General features: G+C 33.6%; 2 protein-coding genes across 7 annotated transcripts in view; one reads left to right on the top strand and one right to left on the bottom strand.

Annotated features, from left to right (window-relative positions):
• LOC106463109 (retinal guanylyl cyclase 2-like) overlaps nucleotides 1–9,649 on the top strand; it is a 74,318-nt gene extending 64,669 nt beyond the window's left edge. For both annotated transcript variants that reach the window (XM_022390529.1, XM_022390528.1), the window contains exons 17-19: nucleotides 3,398–3,480; nucleotides 6,512–6,526; nucleotides 7,358–9,649. In XM_022390529.1, coding sequence (XP_022246237.1) covers nucleotides 3,398–3,480; nucleotides 6,512–6,526; nucleotides 7,358–7,826 — 567 coding nt within the window. In that variant the 3' untranslated portion in view covers nucleotides 7,827–9,649. The remainder of the gene's footprint in view (nucleotides 1–3,397; nucleotides 3,481–6,511; nucleotides 6,527–7,357) is intronic.
• Nucleotides 9,650–23,832: 14,183 nt separating this feature from the next.
• The window catches only part of LOC106463110 (chordin-like protein 1), a 61,850-nt gene continuing 60,745 nt past the window's right edge, over nucleotides 23,833–24,937 (bottom strand). For all 5 annotated transcript variants that reach the window (XM_022390527.1, XM_022390526.1, XM_013923081.2 and 2 more), the window contains one exon: nucleotides 23,833–24,239. In XM_022390527.1, coding sequence (XP_022246235.1) covers nucleotides 24,082–24,239 — 158 coding nt within the window. In that variant the 3' untranslated portion in view covers nucleotides 23,833–24,081. The remainder of the gene's footprint in view (nucleotides 24,240–24,937) is intronic.

Raw genomic sequence — 24,937 nt, 5'->3', positions numbered from 1 at the left:
TGTAACGCTAACAACTGACCAATAATTCAAATTAAAAACAGCTAACTTTGTTTACTAAAAAGTCGATTTTTCAATGTGTCAGTAATAATTCGTTTTTCGTTTTCTTTTTGTTTTTTTACGCACATATTAGAGGTTTTTATTTTCTATCCTATTTGTTTTTAAGCCTATTTCTAGTCCCGTTTTAATGAGACGTAGAAGTACAAGGCATGTAGTGATTTATGTAAGGAAATGTTCCAACGACTCGTTAAAATTTCTGAACAGCTTATTATGATTCGATTTATATGATCTGATGACGATGAGCTTAAATTTGTTGTTTTAGAAAAGTTGTTTGCTTCGGCCAACACCTGAAGCTCCTTAATTTCAGAATACTAGTTCATATGGATGATAAGATTGATAAGTAGCCCTCGAACCTAAGATATTCTTATTGTATTGTATCTCTGTGTCAGTGGGTTGGGAGTTAAGTGTCAAAACTTATACTCTACAAAATTTATACCTTTAAAAATGTTAATCACAGATCGCTGTTTTCACTATGGAGTTTAGAAGTGTTTAAAAACTTTTTACTCTTTTTCTCACACTTGAAAGAATCATACATCGAAGATATATTTTATATTTATTTTCTGGCCTCTTTTACTGCTTGCTTTCTCTGCAACTGATATCCCGTCATGATCGCTTCATATCTGCTGTACTAACAGCACGTCGAGCATTTCTCTACCATACACTTGCAAGTATTTGTCTGTAGTTAAACACAAAGCTACACAATGGGCTATCTGTACTCTGACCATCACGGGTATCGAAACCCGGTTTCTAGAGTTGTAAGTCCACAGACATACCGCTGTTTAACACTTGCAAGTAAGCTTAGAATCTGATGTTTCTAGCATCTGTCATTCGAGATATGTGGAACCTTAGCACTGGGTGTGCTTAAAGGTCAAAATGATTACTAGCTTCATGAGATATTGTATTATAATAACACCATGACCTCAGACACAGTTTAGTAAAACCTTTCTCCATCTATCAACCCCCTCCCCCCCAAAAAAAATACACCATAGTATCTGCTCCAGTTCTTTTCAGTGTTTGGCTTGACGATGCGGAGGCTAGAAATATTATATGCGGTCTGGTTGAATCAGGGACTTTTTATTTATAATATAATGTATTTATTGTGCTGATATTGGGGTCTGCAATGCTAATGCTGCCCTCTACCTTATATATATAAACAAACAGTTTGATGTTCTTAGTTCCCAACCACCTTTATTAATCAAACATTACTCGCTACTGGCAACAAGATAATGAATTATTGATGAGTCGAGGGAAAGGGCTAAACTGCAACTGCATCATTGCTTGTACAGCCCCGAGCAAGTTTCTAACTTTACGAATTGCAGCAAAATGAATTATTATAACATAAAACGTATCAGATTTAACTGAAATGTTAAAATTTTATTTTGATAAGATTGGATGTGCAATGATAAGAGATGAAAGGCTTGAAACTAACATCTTCTAGTTTCTTGAAAGGAGGCCTCTGGTTGTCTGTTGTTAACTGTAAAGCAACACAATGAGCTATCCGTGCTGTTTCCACCACAAGTATCGAAACCCAGTTTCTAGAGTTATAAGTCCACAGACTTACCGCTGTGCCATTGGGGAGCAAAAGGAGGTCAAGAATAAAAGTTTATTTCATATCTTCAAACAACAAGCTGTTAATCAATTTCTTAGAGCTAACTAATATATTACGTTTCACCCGTATACGCAGTGAAATACTCTGTACGATTTAAAAGTCAGAAAATGATAATCTGACCACCATGGTCCGGTGGTTAGAGCTAACTAATATATTACGTTTCACCCGTATACGCAGTGAAATACTCTGTACGATTTAAAAGTCAGAAAATGATAATCTGACCACCATGGTCAGGTGGTTAGAGCTAACTAATATATTACATTTCACCCCTATACGCAGTGAAATACTCTGTACGATTTAAAAATCAGAAAATGATAATCTGACCGCCATGGTCAGGTGGTTAGAGCGCTTGACTCATAATCTAAGGGTCTCGGGTTCGAATCCCCGTCCCACCAAATATGCTCGCTCTTTCAGCCGTAGGGGTTTCATAATGTGACAGTCAATCCCACTATTCGTTGGTAAAAGAGTAGCCCAAGAGGTGGCGGTGGATGGTGATGACGAGCTGTCTTCCATTTAGTCTTACACTGCTAAATTAGGGACGGGTAGCGCAGATAGCCCTCGTGTAGCTTTGTGCGAAATTCAAAACAAATCAGAACTCGTTATTTCTTGTTTTACTGATTTGTGTCCAAACTACGTCCAATCATTCTATTGTCGTTTGTTGTATTTGTAATTTCGTATTAGACAAAAAGTCAGACTTATAAGCATTTCCGAGCGTGTCCTGTTACTGCCAAAAGTGACAGTCAAATCCAACTATTCATTCTAACAACAGTAGCCCAAGAGTTGGTGGTCAGGGCCGGCGCGACCGGTGGTGGCAGGTTCTTGGAGCTAACAACAATGAATGTCTAAAAATTTGTTTTGATCACCAGATGCTCTCTGGCCGAACGAAAGCTTCCTCGTCAGGCAGAATCGGTATTCTACGGTAAAGCATACAGCTAGAACTTCACACTTCTGCTGCCTGTCCACAGGTGATTCGCAGAAAATTTGTTGGGGGACGAGCGGCACAGTCAGCGTTTGTATAGGGCGGCAAAATACGTCGCTTCAGCCCTGTCGGCTAACTCCTCTCTAGTCTACTACTTCAAAACTAGGAACGGTTAGAGCAAGCACCTCATGCAGCTTTGTATGCCAATCGACAAATAAACAAGCTTTAAAAACATTGTTAACAAGACATTGTACTTAAGTTTATTGCACTTTTTTTATCCGTTGTTTGTAGGCTAACAACAAAAATATGCAAGACAGACATTTCTGATTATCAGAAGATTTCTTCCTTTCCCTAAGTAACTCATGTATAAATCTATTTATTTGACTTTTCACGAGTATTAAATTCGTGTCGTGTTATCTCAGAATTTGTACGTTTGTGTGATATGCTTCAGTAGTAATGAAAGTAACCTTATTATTTATTATGAGTTGCGGGCATGACCTTTCGTCAAAATTAGTCGCATCTGTGTGTTTGATTACATACGTTTATATTTCATGTAATTTGTTTGTTTGATGTTAAACACAAAGCCACACGATAAGCTATCTGTACTATACCCCATAGGGATCGAACCTTCATTTTAACCTTACCAATCCTCAAGCTCACCTTGAGCCATGGGGAGGAATCCAGTGTAATGATTTGTATTGCTACTAACATTGATCAGACAGTAAGAGAGATTATAATTTTATGGAAATGAAATTTATTTGAGGGATAGTTTTGTAAAACGCATTACTTTCATTTATTTTTTACAACTCTAGGGAAGAGGAAAACAACCCACATTCTGGCTCTGTGGAAAGACCGGCTTCGAGAAAGAGGTACCAGTACCTCCAGAGGTGGACGGGTAGGTTCCATTATCAAAACAAATCATAAGTATTAGAATATGTAAATCATGTCAAAAAATGGGAAGAAAAATAGGTTTAAGTTGTCTTCAGCTGATTATCATAAAATAAACTTGTAGGTATACCATGATTTTACACAAGTCTGATGTTTATATGTTTATAGATAGAAGGATTTCTTATGCATTTTAATTAACTTTAGAAATAAAACTTTAATTGCAAAAACTAAAATAAGATGATTTTGCGTGTCACAGTATATAAAGTTTATAATCACTAAACATATATATATATATATTAGGGCAATCACTTCCGATGTGTTAAACCATATCTATTTTCCCTCACAATAAACATATGAACATGTCAGATCTAAGCCTTTAATATAAAACAAATAAATAACAGTAAAGGGAGAGGTTTGGTACATTAAAATTACAGAGGAAAGAAAAGTGGAAAATCAAACATTTAAATAAAAAATACTAAACTGAAAACAGATGAACTGTATCACCAAATTATATAACTTAACAGTGGCAGTCTTTTAAACTGTTTTTGAACCATCTGTTTTATAAGTATTTCTTTTCAACCATTTTTCTGGTAAGTACATTTCGAAGAAAGACGGCAAAGTTCAAGGAAGCGATTAAATTTCATATGTTTTATTTGAAAGAAAGGTTGTACAAGTATCCCCGCTGAACGTAGGAAATATAACCAAGTTTAAACAATCTATCTATATAGTAGATATTCAAAGATTGATAACGTATGAACTCCATCTGGTGAGACAAAAGGTAATTATTGCACACTGATCATGTGTGCCCTCAATTTAGAGGCAGGAGAAAATGAAAAAACAACAACAAAAACAGAACTCAGGTTTGTATTTGTATTTATGTTATAAAAAATTTCCAGTGAAAGTGGAAACAAGAAGAATTTGAATAAAAAAAAATGTGATTAGTGAGATCCTGCAGTGCGCTTTGAGTAAAGTGAAGCTGGTTCTTCGTGCATAGTTTTTTTATTGATTTTCGTTCTCAGTGTGGGATGTCACCTGATTTTCCTAATGTTATTTCAGTCTGTAAGGACCTTACCATTCCTCTTCGTTTTTTATTGTTCTATAACTTTGGTTTATAAAATGATACAGTTGATATCAAATACTTTGATTCAGCACAAATTAAATCATTCTGCAACTGAAACATGTACGTTGCCATAGAATGTTTAATTTTCTCTAATTCATCCAAGTTTATTTATTAATCAAAGAATAAAGTCCATGTCTGAAAATGTTTTTTTTAAATAATGTAATCAAAACATAAAATACTTATGTAGTAGTAGTAGTTAAGAACGCGAACTAAAATATTCTAAAGTAAATAGACAACTAAAACAGTTTCGTAATATTTTCGATACCAGGGATCGGCTATAGCTGCCTTCCTAAACTTTCGCGGACCGCTACAATACAAGTACAACATAATACTATTACGATTTGCACTTATTGTTATTTGTGAAATCCCACAAACCGATAAGCTGGTTGAGAAGCACTGCTACAAAAGTTATTTAATATATGAAATACAACAATAAGAATTTATATTTGTGATGAGTTTGAGTTTAGTTTAAATTGGTATTTTGTAATTGACAGATTTATTTTACTATAACATCTTGTTTGCTGTTGGAACTTCATACGATGGTAAATTTATTTTCATTGACAGTTTTTTTGTAATTCTTCAAACGTATACAGATATTGAATCAAGAAGATGATGCAGCTGCTGACGAACAAATTGTCAAAATAAAACAAGTTTTGGCAATGGAAATACAGAGTGATTCTAAAGAAAGCTCCATGTTTAGATTATTATATCTTAAAATTACTTGTTTTAGTGGAATTAATTTCACCAGAAACACACTGAGGAGCATTACTTTTAGTAGCAAAAAGTCAGATATAGTAGAGTGTCTCCAAAATTGTCACGGAAGGTGTTCCATATACTTTCCAACATTCTCAATCAGAATATCAGGCCTACCCCTGAATAAAGCTACTGCAAGCATCATCTTTCTTTTAATTGATCTTCGGAATATTGTGCAAATTGCCACGCATTTTCGCCGATATTATATTGTGAAGAGGGAGGGAAAGAAAGAAGGAAAATAACAGCCTTTCTAATTTTGCGAGAAAATCAATGTAGGTATGGAGAATAACATGGTTTTGAACATCATTTCATCACGTCAAAACATTCCCGAATTAAACTAATAACTCTCAGTGTGTCTCTGGAGGAAATTTATTTCATTAGGCCAAATAGTTTCTAAGATATAATAATTTTGAATATGATGTTTTCTTTCTAATCGTTTTGTATAAACACACATGACTCAGCTAACCAGAAGCACAAGAGAACCCTGTCGTTGATAGATATAACTAGCAAGTCTTGGAAATTTATGATCACTTTGTTGGAAAGCGATATCTACTAGCCAACTTTAATATGTTAGAGCAAGATGTATAGTTAGTTATAAACTAGACAAATAGCTTTTTCTCAGTGACTTTAAAACGAAATAAACTATTGAAATTATCTTTCTAGCTAACGCTTTTATGAAAACAAATGAAGACTCTCTAGAACTATTAAAATGTTTGTATTAACCAGTAATTAATATCCTGATTGCTACAGTTGAAAGGAAATTATTTTCCATTCTATCCTGGAGTTAGGCTGACATTCGGAGTTTTATCTGGATATAACGTTAGTTTTGATAGGAAAGTTGACCTTAGGCTAAGATTAGCTATATCCATAGAGGATGCCCATCTGGTATGTAATGCTTAAATCTGACACAAGTTATCCTTTTTGGTTTATTATCCAGAAATTACAAAATGCGTGCAAATTTCACTTATTTTCTACGGATTTAACCTTAAGCAGCTCCTGAAGAAACAATGAAAATAATTTCCTATTAACGTCGTTCTCTTACTCAACTGCTGTTAATATTGTGTAAAGGAGAGAAAACTGATAGTTTTTGTTCATCATATTTGAAATACTTCTATAAGGTTAAGTTTTATTGATGAATTATGATTATTTTTTATTACTGCTACAGTGAGGACAATCACGGGTAAGTTTTTTGAAATATAAAACCTTACTCTTTGCACTTTAGTTTTTTGACCTGTATAATAGTTGATAATTATTGCATCGTTTAGGTTTAGCATTTGATAGTGAATTGGTAATTTTAGTTTCGCAAAATCTTTCTTTCATATAGTTTAATATACTTTTATGTAAATTTTATATAGTTTTAGAAATTCCCCTTTTTATTTTGGAATACTAAGTTTATTTATTAATCCATTTACTTGTTTACAAATTATTGGAATTCTTATTAATATTATATTTTAAGAATCTTATTTGTTTGACGCAACTAATATACTTATCATTATTCGAATTGAAGCCTAAGATCATATTTTCCAAATTCAGCATCTTACTAATGTTTCTCACAAAAACTTGTAAGCATTTTTACCTAGTTTTCAACCTTAATAGCCCTTTCTTCTTCCTTAAACCATTATCTAGAAATATTTCTTTTATCTAACAGGTGCTTCTTTTTCTTTCACACTAATAAAAACGTTGTTTTTAGTAATGTCCTATCAGGCGTTGCATTTTATAATATAAATTAAACGTTCCTTGATGTTCGTCTGCAAATCAACGGGACACACTGATTTCATGTGTATTTATTTAGAATGTAAAGTGTTATTATATTATCTTAAATTTGTAATTTTCCATATCAGTTTCTTATTTATTTCTCGGCTTATAAGTGTTTGTTAAGGTGACTTTATGGAATTGTAATTCATTCAGAACAAACATACCAAAAAAAAAAAGAAGGAAAGTTATGGCTTGTCTCTTAAGATCAATGTTAAATTACTTTTTACAGTACAAATGACATTTTTAACTCTGACAGATTTAAGAACGATGATGTTTTTAAAGCAATGGGCAGGAAGAAAGTGGGCGGATCAGAAACAAACGCTTCTGAAAATCAAGATGATGAGACTCCCAAAGTCCATAATTCTACAGCACAAGACTTTAACGTAGGCGAACTGGCATCTGGTTTGTTGAAACTAACCCCAATTTTGGCCGATATTGAGAGAAACATTCAAACTCCTTTAGATTATGATAACATATTTCTTTCTCCGCCGATTACCTCTACCTATGAAAACAAATGTTTTAATAAACAAAATAGCAGGACGTTTCCATTTGGTCCCAAACCCATAAAAAACACGAGCCAGCACATACAAAGAATAAAGGAAAACGAGCTGAACGTGTCCAGCATAACCACGTGCAGCAGAAGGTCCAGTTCAGCTAGTCTCATGTCCATTATTTCTCGGATAGAGACTGCTCCTCCTGAGAGTCACGTTGCCGAAACTCTGTAATTCGAAAGTTTATAGTTTTTACTTTCGAAAAACCAGATCCTTTTTCAATACGGGAGTTGCCTTTCGCTTCAGTGTTATTTTTACGATGCTAACGACTCCAACAAGCGATGGAACCTGTTTTGAACTTCAGTTCTCTATTTTCAGGAGCATGACTTACAAGAACGAAACAGGGTAAACAAACAATCAACCAAAACTTATACGAAATGGATAGATCATAAAGATTTATTCCGCTCAGAATAAGAAATCAGGCACCACTATGTAATTCGCACAAATTACAAACATAGCATAAAATGTAATTCAGGGCATATATATATTTACTATCAAATCATCGTCGTGTAACTCGCATTAAGCATCAAGTACGGTATTACCAATGTTGGACTTATGTCAAGTACACATAAACCCAATGTGTAATCTAATCCAACCACATGTACAGCCAACGTGTAACCCACACAAAGAACAGTGCCACTAATATGTAATCCACAGCGAGTACTTGTGCACGTAACGTGTGACCAACCCACACCACAACACATGTAGTCAACATCTAACCACCACTAACTATATCAACGACTAACGTGTAATTACCACTATATTGATTAATAATGTGTGATCCACCTCCACTACTCGTAACCAACGTATAATTAATACTAAATATATATAGAAAAGTCTGAAACTAATGAATTTTACAGAATGTGTTACACATGCTGTCCTTGTAATTCGAAATAAGTTTGGATTAACAGCAGGATTAACTGGACCTTGTCATACTTTAACAGCGCCATAATCAGCCACGTATCTGAAATTAAGAAAAGCTGCGAATCATCAATGGTTCCAGACATTTCGAACACCCTGTGATGCTAACAATGCGTAATCTACATCCACTACTCATACGATCAGTGAGTAATTTACACCAAATATAACATCAAGAAAAGTGTATTACACACACGTACACGTAGGACGAATCCATAATTCTTGCAATCTATAGGCAATTTAAGATTTATGAGTTTGACTACATATATCCTAAGTACATAAACATTGCGATGATTGCTTTGTTTAAATAAAAAGCTGCGCAATGGGCTACCTGCACTGTGCCCGACCCTGAATTGTAGCGTTTACAAGTTCTCATGCTTACCGTTTAGCCAGCAGGAAAAATAACTATTCTTCATATATTTTAGATTAATTACACAGAAAATGTGTTCAACAGGAAAAATAACTATTCTTCATATATTTTAGATTAATTACACAGAAAATGTATTCAACAGGAAAATAACTATTCTTCATATATTTTAGATTAATTACACATGTAAATGTGTTCAACAGGAAAAATAACTATTCCTCATATATTTTAGATTAATTACACATGAAAATGTGTTCAACAGGAAAAATAACTATTCCTCATATATTTTAGATTAATTACACAGAAAATGTGTTCTACAGGAAAAATAACTATTCCTCATATATTTTAGATTAACTACACACAGAAAAAATGTTCAACAGGAAAAAATAACTATTCTTCATATATTTTAGATTAATTACATAGAAAATGTGTTCAACGGAAAAATAACTATTCTTCATATATTTTAGATTAACTACACACAGAAAAATTGTTCAACAGGAAAAAATAACTATTCTTCATATATTTTAGATTAATTACACAGAAAATGTGTTCTACAGGAAAAATAACTATTCCTCATATATTTTAAATTAATTACATAGAAAATGTGTTCTACAGGAAAAACAACAACTTTTTTCAAACTGACTGCATAAATATGTGATCTAGAGACTATATGTATGTTCAGAATTTGAAAATAAACATGTCTAATATGTGATTCAGCGGCTTCATGTTTTCATTATTTTGTGAGACTAAACACATGAATTCTATAATAATCACTTTTACTCATTGACTAGATCTGTTTTATTGGCAAAAAAAGTCCTTCAACAGAAGATGCTTTTGATTAACGAGATAACCAAGTTGATTTGAATGTAGTATTTTCTAATCGATGAATGCTTTTAATTCAAAAACGTACTGGGATAAAGTTGGGCAGTCAAACCAGGTGTAGAGCTTCACCACAGACATAGAGCTTCACCACGCTTCTTCCTTTTCTACGCCAGGAGCTACAAACCCACGCTGCTCTCGAGAAAAAAGATATTATACATAATTTATGTATGAATTTGTTCCAGTTTTCTATCCAGAAATGCACAAAGTGAATATTTCATTTCTTCTGGGTAAGCTTCAATAGGATCGATATCTTAACATGGCGAATCACCTATCACTTTCTTAGGTATCCATGTCAATTTTACTTGCTAGGGGTGGAAAACAAAACGAACATTGTTTTCATTACTTTGTCAGGCTATTATGCGATCCATACACCAAACACGTTGTGGAATCACTTCTAGCACATAATCCATTCAGTTTCTGTTTCTATAGTGAAAGTAAACACATCTGACATGTAACCCATAGATTATCCAATTTCTGTATGTAGTAAAATTAACACATGTAACGTGTAGTCTATAAAGAAACTATACAATTCCACTACATAATAAAGCCAAATATATCTAACGTGTAATCCACGGGTCACTCAGTTCCAGTATATGGTGAAACTAAACACATGTAGCATCTAATGTATGAAAAAACTATACATTTCCAACATATAATAAAGCCAAGTACATCTAACGTGTAATCCACAGATTACTCAGTTCCTGTAAGTAGTGAAACTAAACATGTAACCTGCGTGGAGATTACACATTTACAATGTGTAGTTGAACTCCACATCTAACATATAACCCTGAAACTACTTAGTTTCTGTATGTAGTGAAACTAAGCATATCGAACATATAATCCAGAGACTGCCGAATTTCAAACATTTCTAATGTCTTTTATGTATCCTTAACTGTACTTTATAGATTATATAGTTATAAATTGAGATATATTGTCATGGCAACATGAATGATAATATTCAGACCTATATTTATCTTTGATAACTCTTACCTATTTTATCTTATACATAACCTATATACGTTAAAATAAATCGTATTATATTAATGTCGCTGTTAACGAAATTTTATCAATATAAAAAGACACATTCAGTTTCTGTAACTATTTTTTCATTATCTCATAAGCTTACTCGAGGTATGTTGATATTTAATAAGAAAACGTATGAGTGTGTTGTGTTGACCTGACATTATTTAATATGTCAGTACGTTAGATTATAGTGTATAATCACTGAAATAAAGCTCTACCGCAGTGTATGTGGCTGCGCAAGCTGTTTAATTGGTTTACAAACAACACATTCTTTCCTATAGAGATATCCATAACTTATTGCGTAATTAATTATTAAAGATAATACTTGGTTGATTATATATCTAAAAACAAACATATATTATCACAATAATCCAACTTGACTCGTCATATAGCTGTAAGCAATTGCATGATCAATTCAGTTTCATTAAACTAACGTTTGCTTCATAGTTACTGTACTAACAAACCCGTGGGCCTATGGCCCACATTTACAGGACCGCTATAACGCAGGTTTAATGCTTGAAATCCTACTTTGCCTTTTTTCAGTTTAATGATCATTGCCTCTATAATGAAAATTTAATTTCTTTAACGAATGATAATTAAAAGTTCTACTTATTAACGTGTCCTAATGTAAATCAATGCTACATCTGACTCCGCTTTCGGGGAATCCTCGTAAAACTGTTTTCGTGAAATACCCGGATTCCGTAAGGGGTTGGGTGAAAAGTTTTAACTTTCTGCACACATCGGAACCGATTTAGCACCATTTAGAAATTGATGAGCCCAGTAGTTTAGGAGAAGAGGTTTTCGGGATGTTCCGGGTTCCCCACGGGGTGGTGTGAACAATTTTACCTTTGTGCAAACCTCGAGGCTAAGACGATTGGTTTGGTATCACTTATAAGTCAGTACACTAGCGGTTTAGGAGTTACGTGACATACAAACACTGAATATTATTATACAGATGTAATTATGTTAATTTTTTCGTGTTTATATTACAATTGTAAAGCAGAAACAAAGTCAGTACAAACTGATTGGCCTCTCAGTGGCTCAGCGATAAGTCTGAAAGCTTATAACACTAAAAATCGGGCTCCGATACCCGTGGTGAGCACAACACAGATAGTCCATTGTGTTACTTCGTGCTCAACACCGCCACCAACAACAACAGAAAACCGACGGTTGGGCAAAAACAGTCATCCACTTCATATCTGCAACAAATCCTAGGAGAACATCTGTAGATGCAAAACAAAATGTTGATCAGCGCCGGCCTTAACAAACACGAGGCCACGATGAGCAGGGTAATCTTGTCAGGAGTTTAGCGATGAATTTTCAGGCATATAACGTTAAATATCAGAGTTCTATATCTGCCATGGGCACAGAGAAAATAGCCCATTGCATACCTTTGCGCTTAAAAAATAACTTATAGAGTGTGCTAACAGGTTGTCGTTTAGCATGGAGATTAGGAAGACTTTTCCCAGTCCCCCAATTTGTATTTTTAATGAGTTTTTGAACAAGGCAACAATTTTGTTGGGTTTTATTGTTACTTTTTAGTGCCTGGCTATACAATGGAAATCGAACTACAGAATTAAGCGTTATATCTCCATAAACTTACCAATGTCCCATGTTCAATTCAAAGTGCTCAATATGTTTAGCAACTTAATAATGCTTTAAACTGGCAGCCAAATTTTCCAAAATAGTGAACAGCAAATCTCAAGTGGTAGTAGTCTATATGTATCGATATTTGGTTAATTTGTTGTTGTTAATCGCAACCTGGGAGGGTCAGGTGCAACCTCTCATCACTCCTTTACCGTTTCTCTTTTAAACTGACAAGTTCTAACGACTAATTCTCGAAAACAGGGCTAAAAACGTTATTTTTAAACACTGTTCCTTTTCCCCTCTTTAAGGCCATGTCCATGAGTATAATACAATAGCATTCATTACCACTTTGATTCATTGGTTGTGAAAAACACTTCGCAAACTTTTCCCTGGTAAATCATAACTTTTCGCTAGATTAATTTATGAAGCGCGCATTTCACATAAATACCCTATAAATACACATTTAATACTTTCTAAAAACTACTTCCAACCGTTACGTTAAGTAATTACAACAAACAATAATACATATCCATCGGTTCGGTGGTGAGTTTGACTTACAACTTTACCGGCTGATTACAGAAGTAAAGGGGGACCCGCCTACCGGCTCATTACAGAAGTACAGGTGATCTGCCTAGGCTGAAAACCCATTCACAACAGCCATATAACATCTCTACACACACAGTCGCTTCTGTGAGTTACAGAGAAGACCGAGACGCTTACATTCAACGATATGCAGTAAAAACTTTATAGTACTCCTAAGGCCTCTTCCTCTTAACGACATCTGGGTAAGTCTGGTATGGGTGTTTTTAAACACCGACTAAAGATAAGCCCTTAATTAAACTTCTTAATACTACTTGCTAAAAAATACATCACACGTTTTAGCAAATACAAGAGAAGAATGTAAAGTATCGCCAAACAAAAAAAGACAATTCAGAAACAAGTACCAAAGATAGTGAAGCAAGTACTAGCACGAGATGACCAATGTCAATACTGTACAAGAAATTAAAATTGAATAAAAACAACCCCAAACTACAAACACACACACAAAATAACAGTACCACTATGGATGCTGAAACACACACTCAAAATTTTTAAACACGGGAAACACATACAGAAATAGGCGGCTTCACTTTAGTAACGAAAATTATCACAAAACACAGAGCAAAAAAAAAAAGAAACACAAGATAAAAGAATACCTATATAACCACCAAAACACGCAATAATCATTTAAGGCATATCAGGGTCATACAAAGAACCACAACTAGTAACTGAAATCAGAAGATGCAAACCGAAAAAAAAAATAGCGTGAATCAAACGTCTTGCTAAGGGCGGTGTCTTAGTGAGACATTCTGAAGCGGCTAACCTAAACAGTCTTCTCAATGAACGGCCTCGAAATGCCTTCAAACCAGGACACATCACACATTACTTACCACGAACCAAACCAAACATGAAAGCTTTTGATATCAATGGTATTTATTACAGTATTGAAATCGAAAAAATACAAAAAGACTTACAGAAAACGATATTTATTTCACAAAAGTAGAAAGAATCATATAAAAAAGAACACAAAAACAAACAAACCTAGTAACAGGACACACACAAGATATCCAGAGTATAATATCAAGCGCTATTATTTTCTGGTATCAAGAGATTTCAAGTGGAAGAAGCTGAAACACCCGCTGTAGTCGTAACGCAACGTTACAACTGTCAACGTTACGGATACTTCGCAGCAACTTGTAACTCTCTCCCACGATGGGTGGGCTGTAGTGGAGACCATCATATCTCAGAATGTAAAAAACCCTCTATAATGTAATTGCAAACAAAAAACACGGCAAACTACAAAGGTTGTCCCACATATAAGGACATCAAACACAAAATACATAACGTACAAACCAACACAAACACACAAAAGACCAATAAAGAAAAACACCACTACTGCCAACACAATTATAAAAACCAACAACTTCAACTACTCAGATCTCACAAACATATACCTATGCAGCAGCTGTACGTTCACCAAATAACAAGCAAAATAAATCAGAACAACAATCAAATGGAAACAAATAATAAGACAATCACTCTCTATATTTAACCCTATCATAGAAACAGTCAGAAACACCTTTACAGACTTCATCCACGAATACCAAAATCCACAAAAGCAAACAGACGACATAACCTTACTTTTTGAAATACTTTATTCCAATAATTTCACATATCATCCGAACATTTATGACTTCTTTACTTTTATAAAATATAAACACTCACCCATTACCAGAACTTACCCCATTACCTATATTAGCCAAAGAAATGTACGTCTTTACTCTCTCACGGTCTCTCTGCCTCTCTACATCTCAAGTGTCAAAATAAGTACCTGGTCTCTAATATTCGCGCCAAGCTACAAAATGGCTATTTGCCTTAGCCGAAAGTAATAACGAACTATTTGAATTGGAAATATCTGTATAGAGATTATAAAAATCAACGTATAAAAATACGTTTACATAAAGTTATATAGCCTAATTTATACTTTACTTTATACTAATTAGATTTGACCATTAAAATATATCATAAAGATTCAAAAACATCAGTTCTCAGGAAAAATACAGTGGGCTGCTAGAACATTTTACATAGCATCCCTGTGAATAACATATTTTCTATTTAAGTGTATTTTATTAATGTACTTGAATAGCAAGATACACCTACAAACATATGAGCTGATAAAAAGAAACTTGAAGGATTTATGTAGAGAATTTTTTTTTCAAAAATAAGAAACTTACGCGTTCTTAGTCTGTCGCGGTAACGCTAACTGTATAACAAATGAATCCATAACTTATGCAGAAAGTGGCCTGTAAAAAAAAATTATTTGTAGCATAAATAAGCATGAAGCATACAAAACTTACGTAAAAAACCTTGTCACTCAGAAACAGCCAAGCTTTCCTGGCACTAATGCTTTGCTCTTCTGTCATCTTGCGATTAAAATTGCAATTAACCATCAAAGCGTTCTTTTACAACAATAATGATAACATGAAAGTTTGTTTCGTATTAATTATGTGTAGTTTCTTTAAATTAAGTTAAATATAGATATTTAATTAATCAATACTTTATTATGAAATGTATATGATACATTTTCTCAAGTTATCTGTCGGGGTAGGCATCTGCAACTTGTAAAAAGCAAACAAAGAATTTTAATTAGGATAAAGACATTCCTAATAACTATTTCTGATTGTAGAGGGCAGCAAAGCACATTAATACTCAGAAATTAGTCATATGATCACTTATTTGATCTGTAAAAACTAAAATAGGAAGGTGAAGCTGTTATTATAAAATATCCAATGGAAAATCGTTGTTATAAGAGTGAGGGAGCTTCAGTTACTGCTAATATCAGTCCTATCTCATATCCTATAAACTTATTGTGGTAATTGTTTAATCAAACGTTAAACGTGCTATAATAATATCACATGAGCTTGTACCCGAATAACATTATTATAGCTTGTTGCTTGGGTTCAGTTTCTAAAAGCCATTTCTTGCGTTGCAATACAGCTGGTCAATAGTAAATTCAAACTACTGTGGTTGGCTGAAAAGTTGGCAAACAAATTCGATGTGTCGGATTTACGTGTGTATTCGTCATAATTTTATTATAAATATTATCTCTCCCACATCGCTGGTTGTTTTTGCAAAATATTTCCAATATGTTATATTTCTGGTACAACTGCTAATCACAAACTAAATTGTATATTTACATGTATTCAACCTTATTTACTTTTGAAGGTGAAAGCGATTGCGCTGTCGTTTTGTGGCATCAATAAATAAAGCTAAGTGCACTAAAAATAACACAGGGTGTATTTCTGCAATATAATCATGGGTAAAACTTTATTCAGATACATTTGGTCAAAATACCTTAGCTGGTATAAATACGAAGGAATATTTTAAAAATACGACTTTTAGTTTGTTAGATCATCTTATCTGTGAGATGAAATCTTATGGAAATTGTTTACATCCTGGAAGTACATTTTTATTGCAAACTTACTATGATAAAACGTTTCCACTAATTCAGCAACAATTGTATATGAAATGCTACATTCTGAAATATAATATAATATACATACATGAATTTTAATTTTTGTTTAAGTTTCTTTTTTCCTTCAGTATACAAGTCAAATTTGTACGAAGATCTTTGACTTTATAAACAAAATACTCACTCCGCTATAACTTTAAAGCACATCATTTGGTATTATCGCCATCTGTTGGTACATTTATAAAATGAATTATAAACAAAATGTTCACCTATTTTTTTATTGTTATTGAATTATTACTTTTTGATAAAGTCGCTGTTTCATTCAGTAGCGACGTCTTGTTATGCGTGATCTTTCTTACATTAAAACCGCTTTGTGGTACCTGCATGACTAGAAATGCACGAGCAACTTTAGGATTGTTGATTTTTGTATCTAAAGCTTTGAAAAATATAGTCGGAATAAACGAATTTTAAGTTTAAAATGAAATCAACCGTTGTTATGGAATACGAGTGTATTTGTTTTTGAGGTTATAGTGTTAAAACTTTTCTATATCAATAGTCTTAGTTCGTAGATTTACAAATTATAAAATTTAACTCTATGGCACAAACACGTTAAACATACTTCCCCTTTCACCCCAATGTGACCTACATAACACATACGCATAAAAGAACAGTTGTTGATTCATGAAGAAGATAGTTTGTATTTTTTTTTACTCAGTATCTGTTCCTATCTGGAATAATTTCGCCTGCACCAACAATGACCTGGTAATCAACCATGCTAAGATTCAGCATGGGCAAATTTTACAACAAATAAGCACGTGTTTTTACAAGAAATCTGAATTCACAGAACTTCACCAACGAACTAATGCCAATATTATTACTATAAATGAAACCATATTAATCATAATTTCTTCCTCCCCAACAATAACATTCTGTCCAAGCCTAAATCTCCAGAAAGTCGAGGTATTGCTGGATTATACAGGAAAAATATCAAAATTCTCCCTCTAGGCAACTCAAGTTCTACTTTATACAGGTTTATTTTATGCAAGCATCATGTTTCAGACTTCCCAGTTATTATACTATTTTAGCGTATTATATTTCCCCTGTAACTAAACCTGGTGCTGCTTTCATCCAATCAGTCCTAAACTTAAAATCTCACGGAATTATTCTAGGTTATCTCAATTCAAAACATCAATATTTCAACTGCAGAACAAATAACAATAATGGTATCAAACTTCTCTTTCCATTATAAATAATAATAATAACCTACTTATCCTTAATAATAACGCCCAATACATATCTACATGAACGGTTCACAAGATATCTTTAACCTAGCTAGAGTAAATCATGCTCTCACGCATCTCACCTCAAACCTAATGTATTATTGGATATATCAGAGTAACCATAACCCTATTTACTTCCAAATGACTCCAGATAGTACCTGTAATAGTTTTGCTTTGGCCTGAATAATACACGATTTTTCTAAAGTATATTATAAATAATTTTAGAATAAATTATATAACCATTCTCCTAGCATACCATCTTCCGAGGACTTGGAATTTATTCCACTGAAATATCACATGCAACATCTACCACAATAGAAACTGTTGTGCCTTCTAAATCCATTTATTCATTTATTTAGAGAGATGTCTTTAGCACAAAGTCTCATGTTAATTCAATTTGTTTTCACATATTGTTACACCAATGAAAAATATAACTCTAACTGAAGTAGTAATATGAACATAGTGTACAAAAAAATTGTATGAAAGTTAATCATTTACTTTATAAACTTAGATGTTCCAGTATGAGGGACGACAGTTTATTTAAAAACGTGAATAATCAGTTTATGGAGTCTAATTGAATAGAAAGTATACAATAATTGTATGCTAAATGAAATGTCCCGTCAAATATCGTGAATACACAATTAATGTTTTGTATCACTATGTAAAGTTCAGTGACATAGAAAATCTCTGGTTAAAGTATGATGAGTATTAAATTTATGTAGAAAACATATGATTATGTAGAGTTTGAACCATTTATTTTCAACATTAAGTATAATATAAATACATAGATAGCGACCATGTATTACAGTTGGCTTCCTCTTCGTGATAAATCGTTTGATATATAGCAACACTGATTTTAGTTGTTACAGAAACATTGTTTCCTATCTGTTAGTTATATATTTTGAGTCTATGGGAATTATAACACGAGATAATTAAACTGAAGTTTTGACACTAGTTGTTCATTATCATTTATAAACTATATACGATCTTAATTACTGAGCTGGAATGAACATAATTTGTAAGAAAGCTAATCCAATAAATTTATAGACTATGGTGCTTGTAGTACCTGAAGTTTTGTTAAGTACATATGATAGCATATTAAGCTATGACTATGGTAAAGGAGTAGCCCGAGAGTTGGTGGTGATGACTAGCTACTTTCTTATTAGTCATTCACTGCTAAATTGGGGAAAGCTAGCCCTCATGCAGCTTTGCGCGAAATTCAGAACAAACCAAACCAAAGAAGAAATTTTAGTCTTCAAGTGAATGATTTATAGAAAATGTATAGATAAACAGTAAGTCATTCGTTTAATATATTTAGTCACAGCAAAATAAACGTCCTTTTCAGGACAATAAAAGTACTTAAAGTAAATTATTGGTTATAATAATTGCCTCATTCAAATATTGGATAATATGTATATTATAATAGTTCTCTCGTTGACTTGTGAAAGTGAAACAGTAGGTGTCCTAAAGTAACACTATCAGCACGTCACGCCTAGCAACGTTCTCTCCATTTTTTTTCCCTATCCTAGCAATGTACCCTCTGGTGACACTGTGTGAAACTATGACGTAATTGTATATGGTGACATCATTGTCTCTACCCCTTTTCTCCCCCTTTGCCTGAGGTCGACACGTAGATGGCGCCTTCTGGCGGCGTGATGCGCAACAATCCGGATAATTACTTGAAGGATTATATTAACAAAATTAAAGAAGTAGAAAAGGACAAGGACAACAATAAAGTAAAAGATGAAGTACAAGATAATATCATATGTTTCATGTGGCATGATGGATTCCTTAACACATGACTTGTGAGGACTTGAAGATTACACTCAGAGTAAGTGTACATTTTTATAGGAGGATGTGTAGTTGGTAATGTAAATTGAATAAAGTAAAATTGCAGATGATCAAAACAAAGGACACCCAAGAATGATGGGATTATCAAATAAAATAGTGTGAAAACATCAACTCATTCTAATAGACGTCTAGAAGTCAAAGGATTAATTAGACAAATGTTTACTTAGAATGGAAGACGTAAACCACGGAGCAGAAAGTGTTTCAACTACAACTAAAGTAGCATATTGCAGGAAATATAGACAAGGTTATATTGGAAATTAAAATTACTTCCAAAATATGACAGGAAGAGGAAGTTACTGTAAGTGTGAAAAACACGGACATTAAATATGAGACTATGAAGAAACAACCATTATTAATAAACAAAGGAGACTATATCCGAAAGATGGGATACTTCATCTGCCCCAATTGATATAAGGTGTACACTATAGGAAACAGTACACGAGTCAATTGATTTATTGGCGAAAAGCCTTGTGACATGTTGACTGATACTGATTCTATGACTATGGTTATTCGATCTATCTGGTAATGAAATCTGGAAATTGACTCGAGAAATGAGACAAGAAGATGGATTTATGTGAACAGCAAATAGTCATAAAGTTACAGCCACTCCAGCTTTGGGAAGCTTCTGTACTCCACATGATGCATGGGCAATTCACGTATAAAAAGGATGCAAAATCCAGTCCACTTTATTTCTCTGACTATAAGTTCAACAAACTACATGTAATAGTCTAATTTTCGCCAAGCAATAGCTTTAATTTCATAAATAGTGCTAAACTGTCACGTACTGGATAATTTCCTCGTATCTACAGTATTTCTTGTATCAATATATCTTTATCAAAACGCAAGCTCGGTGTTCTCAAAACTGAATTAACTGTCTGCCAGTAACAGACGAACTAGTTAATAAACTTGCTAGATATATCAAATGATTGTTTACTTTAGTCTAACTCGTGTTATGTATTGCTCAAGTTCCAGATGTTAATCACGCTTATCGTGCTACATCTAACCTCCATCTAAACAATCAGCAATATAATACTCTATAAACGTTTAGATTAAAAACATAACCTAAGTAGTTATGGTTTCTAGCCTGTTTCAAAGGATATTTCCACCTGATGATACGACTGGGAGGAGAGATCAAAGGCTACAACCAAGTATATACATCCTTTGAGTCGGAAAGTCACGTGATCTATTATACCATAGTTTAATATAATGTTAGTAGAGGGTGGATAGTCTCCAACTTTGCCCCTAGATGGTGGCTAGTTCCACAGATTGCAACTAGGGTTGATGAGATCACCTATATGGATAGTCAAAGATATGGATCGTCAATAGTGGTGCAGTCAGTTGTGCAAGTTGACGTTCTATTATGTGGTTCGTGAGCAAACTACCAGGGAATGTTGTTGATCCTGTCCGAACATGATTGTCAAGTTGTATCATGCTATGCTATTTCATTCTCTATAATTCTTAATACAGTATTAGTTCTGTATTATCATTATGGTCAATTTTATTTTATATTTTTAGTTCTCTTTCCATCTATTTAATAATAAACAAATATCTTAATATAACAAACATTAATATTTTGTGTTTTCTTTATTACAGTTTGAACATTTATAGCCCCTAGGGGCACATCAGTATGTCTGCAAACTTACAACGCTAGAAACCGGGTTTCGATACCCGTGGTAGGCAAAGTACAGATAGCCAATTGTGTAGCTTTATGCTTATACTACAAGCAAACAAATTAAATATTTATAATAGCATACTAAATGATTCTCTCTCTTCACATTACACGGCCTGCGAATTTAACTTCATAAAAGTTGTTTGGTTTTAATAATCGTGAGAAAGAGTTTATACCATACTTTTCGTAAGAAGATTCACTGGCTTATTGCAACAATATTGCTGAATTAATACCAATGCTAGGAGCTGCAGTCTATGAACCAAGTGGGGGGCGATTGTTCATTGATTCCTCCAAAAGAAGTCCAAAAGGTGTTCTCCTTCACAATGGTAATATATATGCATCTGTTCCTATTGCTCATTCGGTTCACTTGAAGGAAACGTACGAAAATCTCGAACTCTTAATCAGGTCAAATACAAAGAACATGGTTGGCTACTTTGTGGAGACTTAAAAGTCCTTTGTATGTTATTGGGTCAACAATCCGGTTATACAAAGTTCCATGTTTTTTGTGTGAATGGGACATCAAAGCACGAAATCAGCACTGAATAAAGAAGCAATGGCCACGCAGAGTCAGCCTGATACCATGATCGAAAAATATTGAATGTGAAAGTTTGATTTACACAAAGAAAGTCCTATTACCTCCACTTCACATAAAACTGGGCTTGGTGAAGCAGTTTGTAAAGGTCTTAGACAAAGATGACAACTGTTTCAAGTATCTATGTGGGCAATTCCCAGCTTCTTCAGAAGCGAAACTTAAAAAAGGGATTTTTGTTGGGTCTCAGATTAGGAACTTGGCTTTGGATGAGCAGTTCGAAAGGACAATGAAGAAAGTTGAAAAAGAAGCTTGGATTGCCTTCAAAAATTGTTATTAACAATTTTTTTTTAGAAACAACAGTACCCAAATTACGAAAATATAACATGTTCGTTAAATTCAAAGATTTGGGTTGTAATATGAGCTTTAAAGTTCATTTCTTACACTCACATATTGACTATTTCCCTGACAATCTGGGTGCCGTCAGCGAAGAACAAGGGGAAAGGTTTCATCAAGACATCAGGGAAATGGAAAGGAGATATCAGGGAAGGTGGAACATCAACATGATGGCTGATTACTGTCATTGAAACGAGATGCTCCAGGCGCAATACATAAAATAAGGGCCACAACACGTAGTTTTGAGACTAAATAACGTAGATTTCAAACAAAAAATCGGGATGAATGAGGATGAATATTCGTTTGACATCAATGTTAATTTTAACACTGCGAATTTAAACTTCATAAAAGTTGTTTTGGTTTCAATAACAGATTTTCCATGATTCATCTACGCAGATTTCGAAAATAATATTCACTTTTTTCTATCACATAGGGATTGTTTTCAAATCGTTTACCACAATGAAAATTTTTTATTATTATGTTTGTTATCAAAAATACAAACCAATTGAAGAAAAGGAAACCAAGATGATGAGAGTGTGTCAGAAAGGCATCCAACTTTTTTTCGGTAATATCATTGGTCCTGAACTTTGACTTTCTGATAGTTTCTATCGAAACGAATGCTTCAGTGTGAAGATTTTCCATTTTTACCAGATTTTCTTATTTGGGTACATGAAACACCTACACAAATGCGACAAATGCAGTTAATATGTATTTGCCTACTATTACACAGAATACACTGGGATGTAGCTGTGTATCATTTATAGATCTCTAAGTTATAATATTCGTGTGTTGGAGCTGATAGAAATAAATTGGTATTGGCAGTAAACATTTAACATTTTGTTTCTACATATACAGATAACGGTGAAATGATGGACAGGAAGCTGTGTATGATTTATCAAGAAGACACATGGGAACTTGTGAAGTGTCCTATGAATGTTGTAGGTGCTGCTCATTAACTTTCAACCTACACACACAACGTTTAACCCAAACCCAGACACATGGGAACTTGTGAAGTGTCCTATGAACGTTGTGGGTGTTGCTCATTAACTTTCAACCTACAAACGCAACGTTTAACCCAAACCCTTCTATATCCCAGAATATTTCGTTTTGGTGAGTGAAGCATTTTTACACTAAGTCATAATGACACCTTATCATACCCAAACATATATTTTCATTACTCAACAAGTTTCAATTCTACATCTCAGAACTTACAACTTAATATTGAAAACATGCCCTCTATTTGCAAGATTAATTTCTTAACTAATGATAAAAATTGTTAATTTTACATCCCTTTACTGCAGTAGTTGAATGTGGCCATTCACAATTATAATCGTGTGTCTTATTGCATTAATAGATTTAGAATCTATTAAAACGATTACATTAAATTTAGCATATAAAATACACAGAAGGGTTACAGTTTGAATTATATGTTCTCTAGATCAAAGTCACTAGAAATACTTAAATTTTCAATTTTAAGGTTTTAATCAGAATTCGTTAGTGATGCTTGTTACCACCTAGACGACTCATATAGATATGTAATTTCTGAAAAGGTCGTATTGCACGTTGCTTGTTAGTTTCAGGTAGTACAAAACTTTCCACTACTAAACTGCATGAGCTGTGAAGTTTGTGAAAAAGAAACGTTTATGAGAAACATACACCATCCAGATTAAAGTTTAGTTTTTTATTATCATTAATTAATCAATGCAACACGGATTGGTGGATACAGACTATAGGTGTTTAATAATTAATGAAACCTTGTAGATGCATAAGGCAAAATTCAAACTAACGGAATGCAATGAAAATATCTAATAGTTTAAGCGTAAAATTTCACAAATGATCACAAGTATCAAAATCAGAATCTTTATTTTCATCTTCTAAAATTTTATTATTTAACAAGAAAATAATAAATAAGCTACTACTTTTCGAATGGGATGTTCTGGCCGACACATTGTGAGCTCTGCTCTACCTTTTGAAGCCGCAGTCCATTTTCAAGTCTGGGAATCTTCCCGTCACACCTTTTCTTGCATCGTTCTGCAAGCTTTTTAAACCGTTTAATAAACCTCTCAACCAATTCTGTAAATAACAAAAAGAAAATAATTCAAAGGTCAAAAATGCACAGAAAATAATCGCATTTTATAAAAACGATTTGCATTTCCTAATACAGTGCTGCTACATTTATAGTACCTATACATTTGGTTTATGGCGAATTCCTGACTATTCGACAGAGTAATACCGCCCGGAGATGATTTATGGCTGGGGTAGCGTGTGTTACAGTTCTTTACGAGGAATAAAATTCGTACAGAAAGATTGTTAAACTAGAGCCAAAAGACACAGAATTTTGAAGGAGATAGAAAAACTCCCAAAACAGGACATTTATAATAACAACAACCTCTGAACTCGTATCCCAAGCCATCCCTGAGTAACACCCTCATATACAAAGGGACGGTTATGGTTACAAATAAGAACCCTCTGACCCATAAAGCCATTGTGATGAAAATGATCATATCTCATGGTACCACCATTAGCAAGACAATAAAAATAATTTGAAATTGACGAAGGTTCACAATCTTCTAGCCACATCTCAAAATCGATAACTGTTGTCAGAAGAAAAATCGCGAAATAGACTAAAATCAAGTAATCTCATCTGACCACATACCAAAAATCGCTAAATAGACTAAAATCAAGTAATCCCATCTGACCACATACCAAAAATCGCTAAATAGACTAAAATCAAGTAATCCCATCTGACCACATACCAAAAATCGCTAAAT

This window comes from Limulus polyphemus, unplaced genomic scaffold (assembly GCF_000517525.1).
Source record: "Limulus polyphemus unplaced genomic scaffold, Limulus_polyphemus-2.1.2 Scaffold1326, whole genome shotgun sequence".
Lineage (NCBI taxonomy): Eukaryota > Metazoa > Arthropoda > Merostomata > Xiphosura > Limulidae > Limulus > Limulus polyphemus.
Note: the sequence above shows the minus strand (reverse complement) of the source record. Positions and strands in the feature narration are given on the sequence as shown.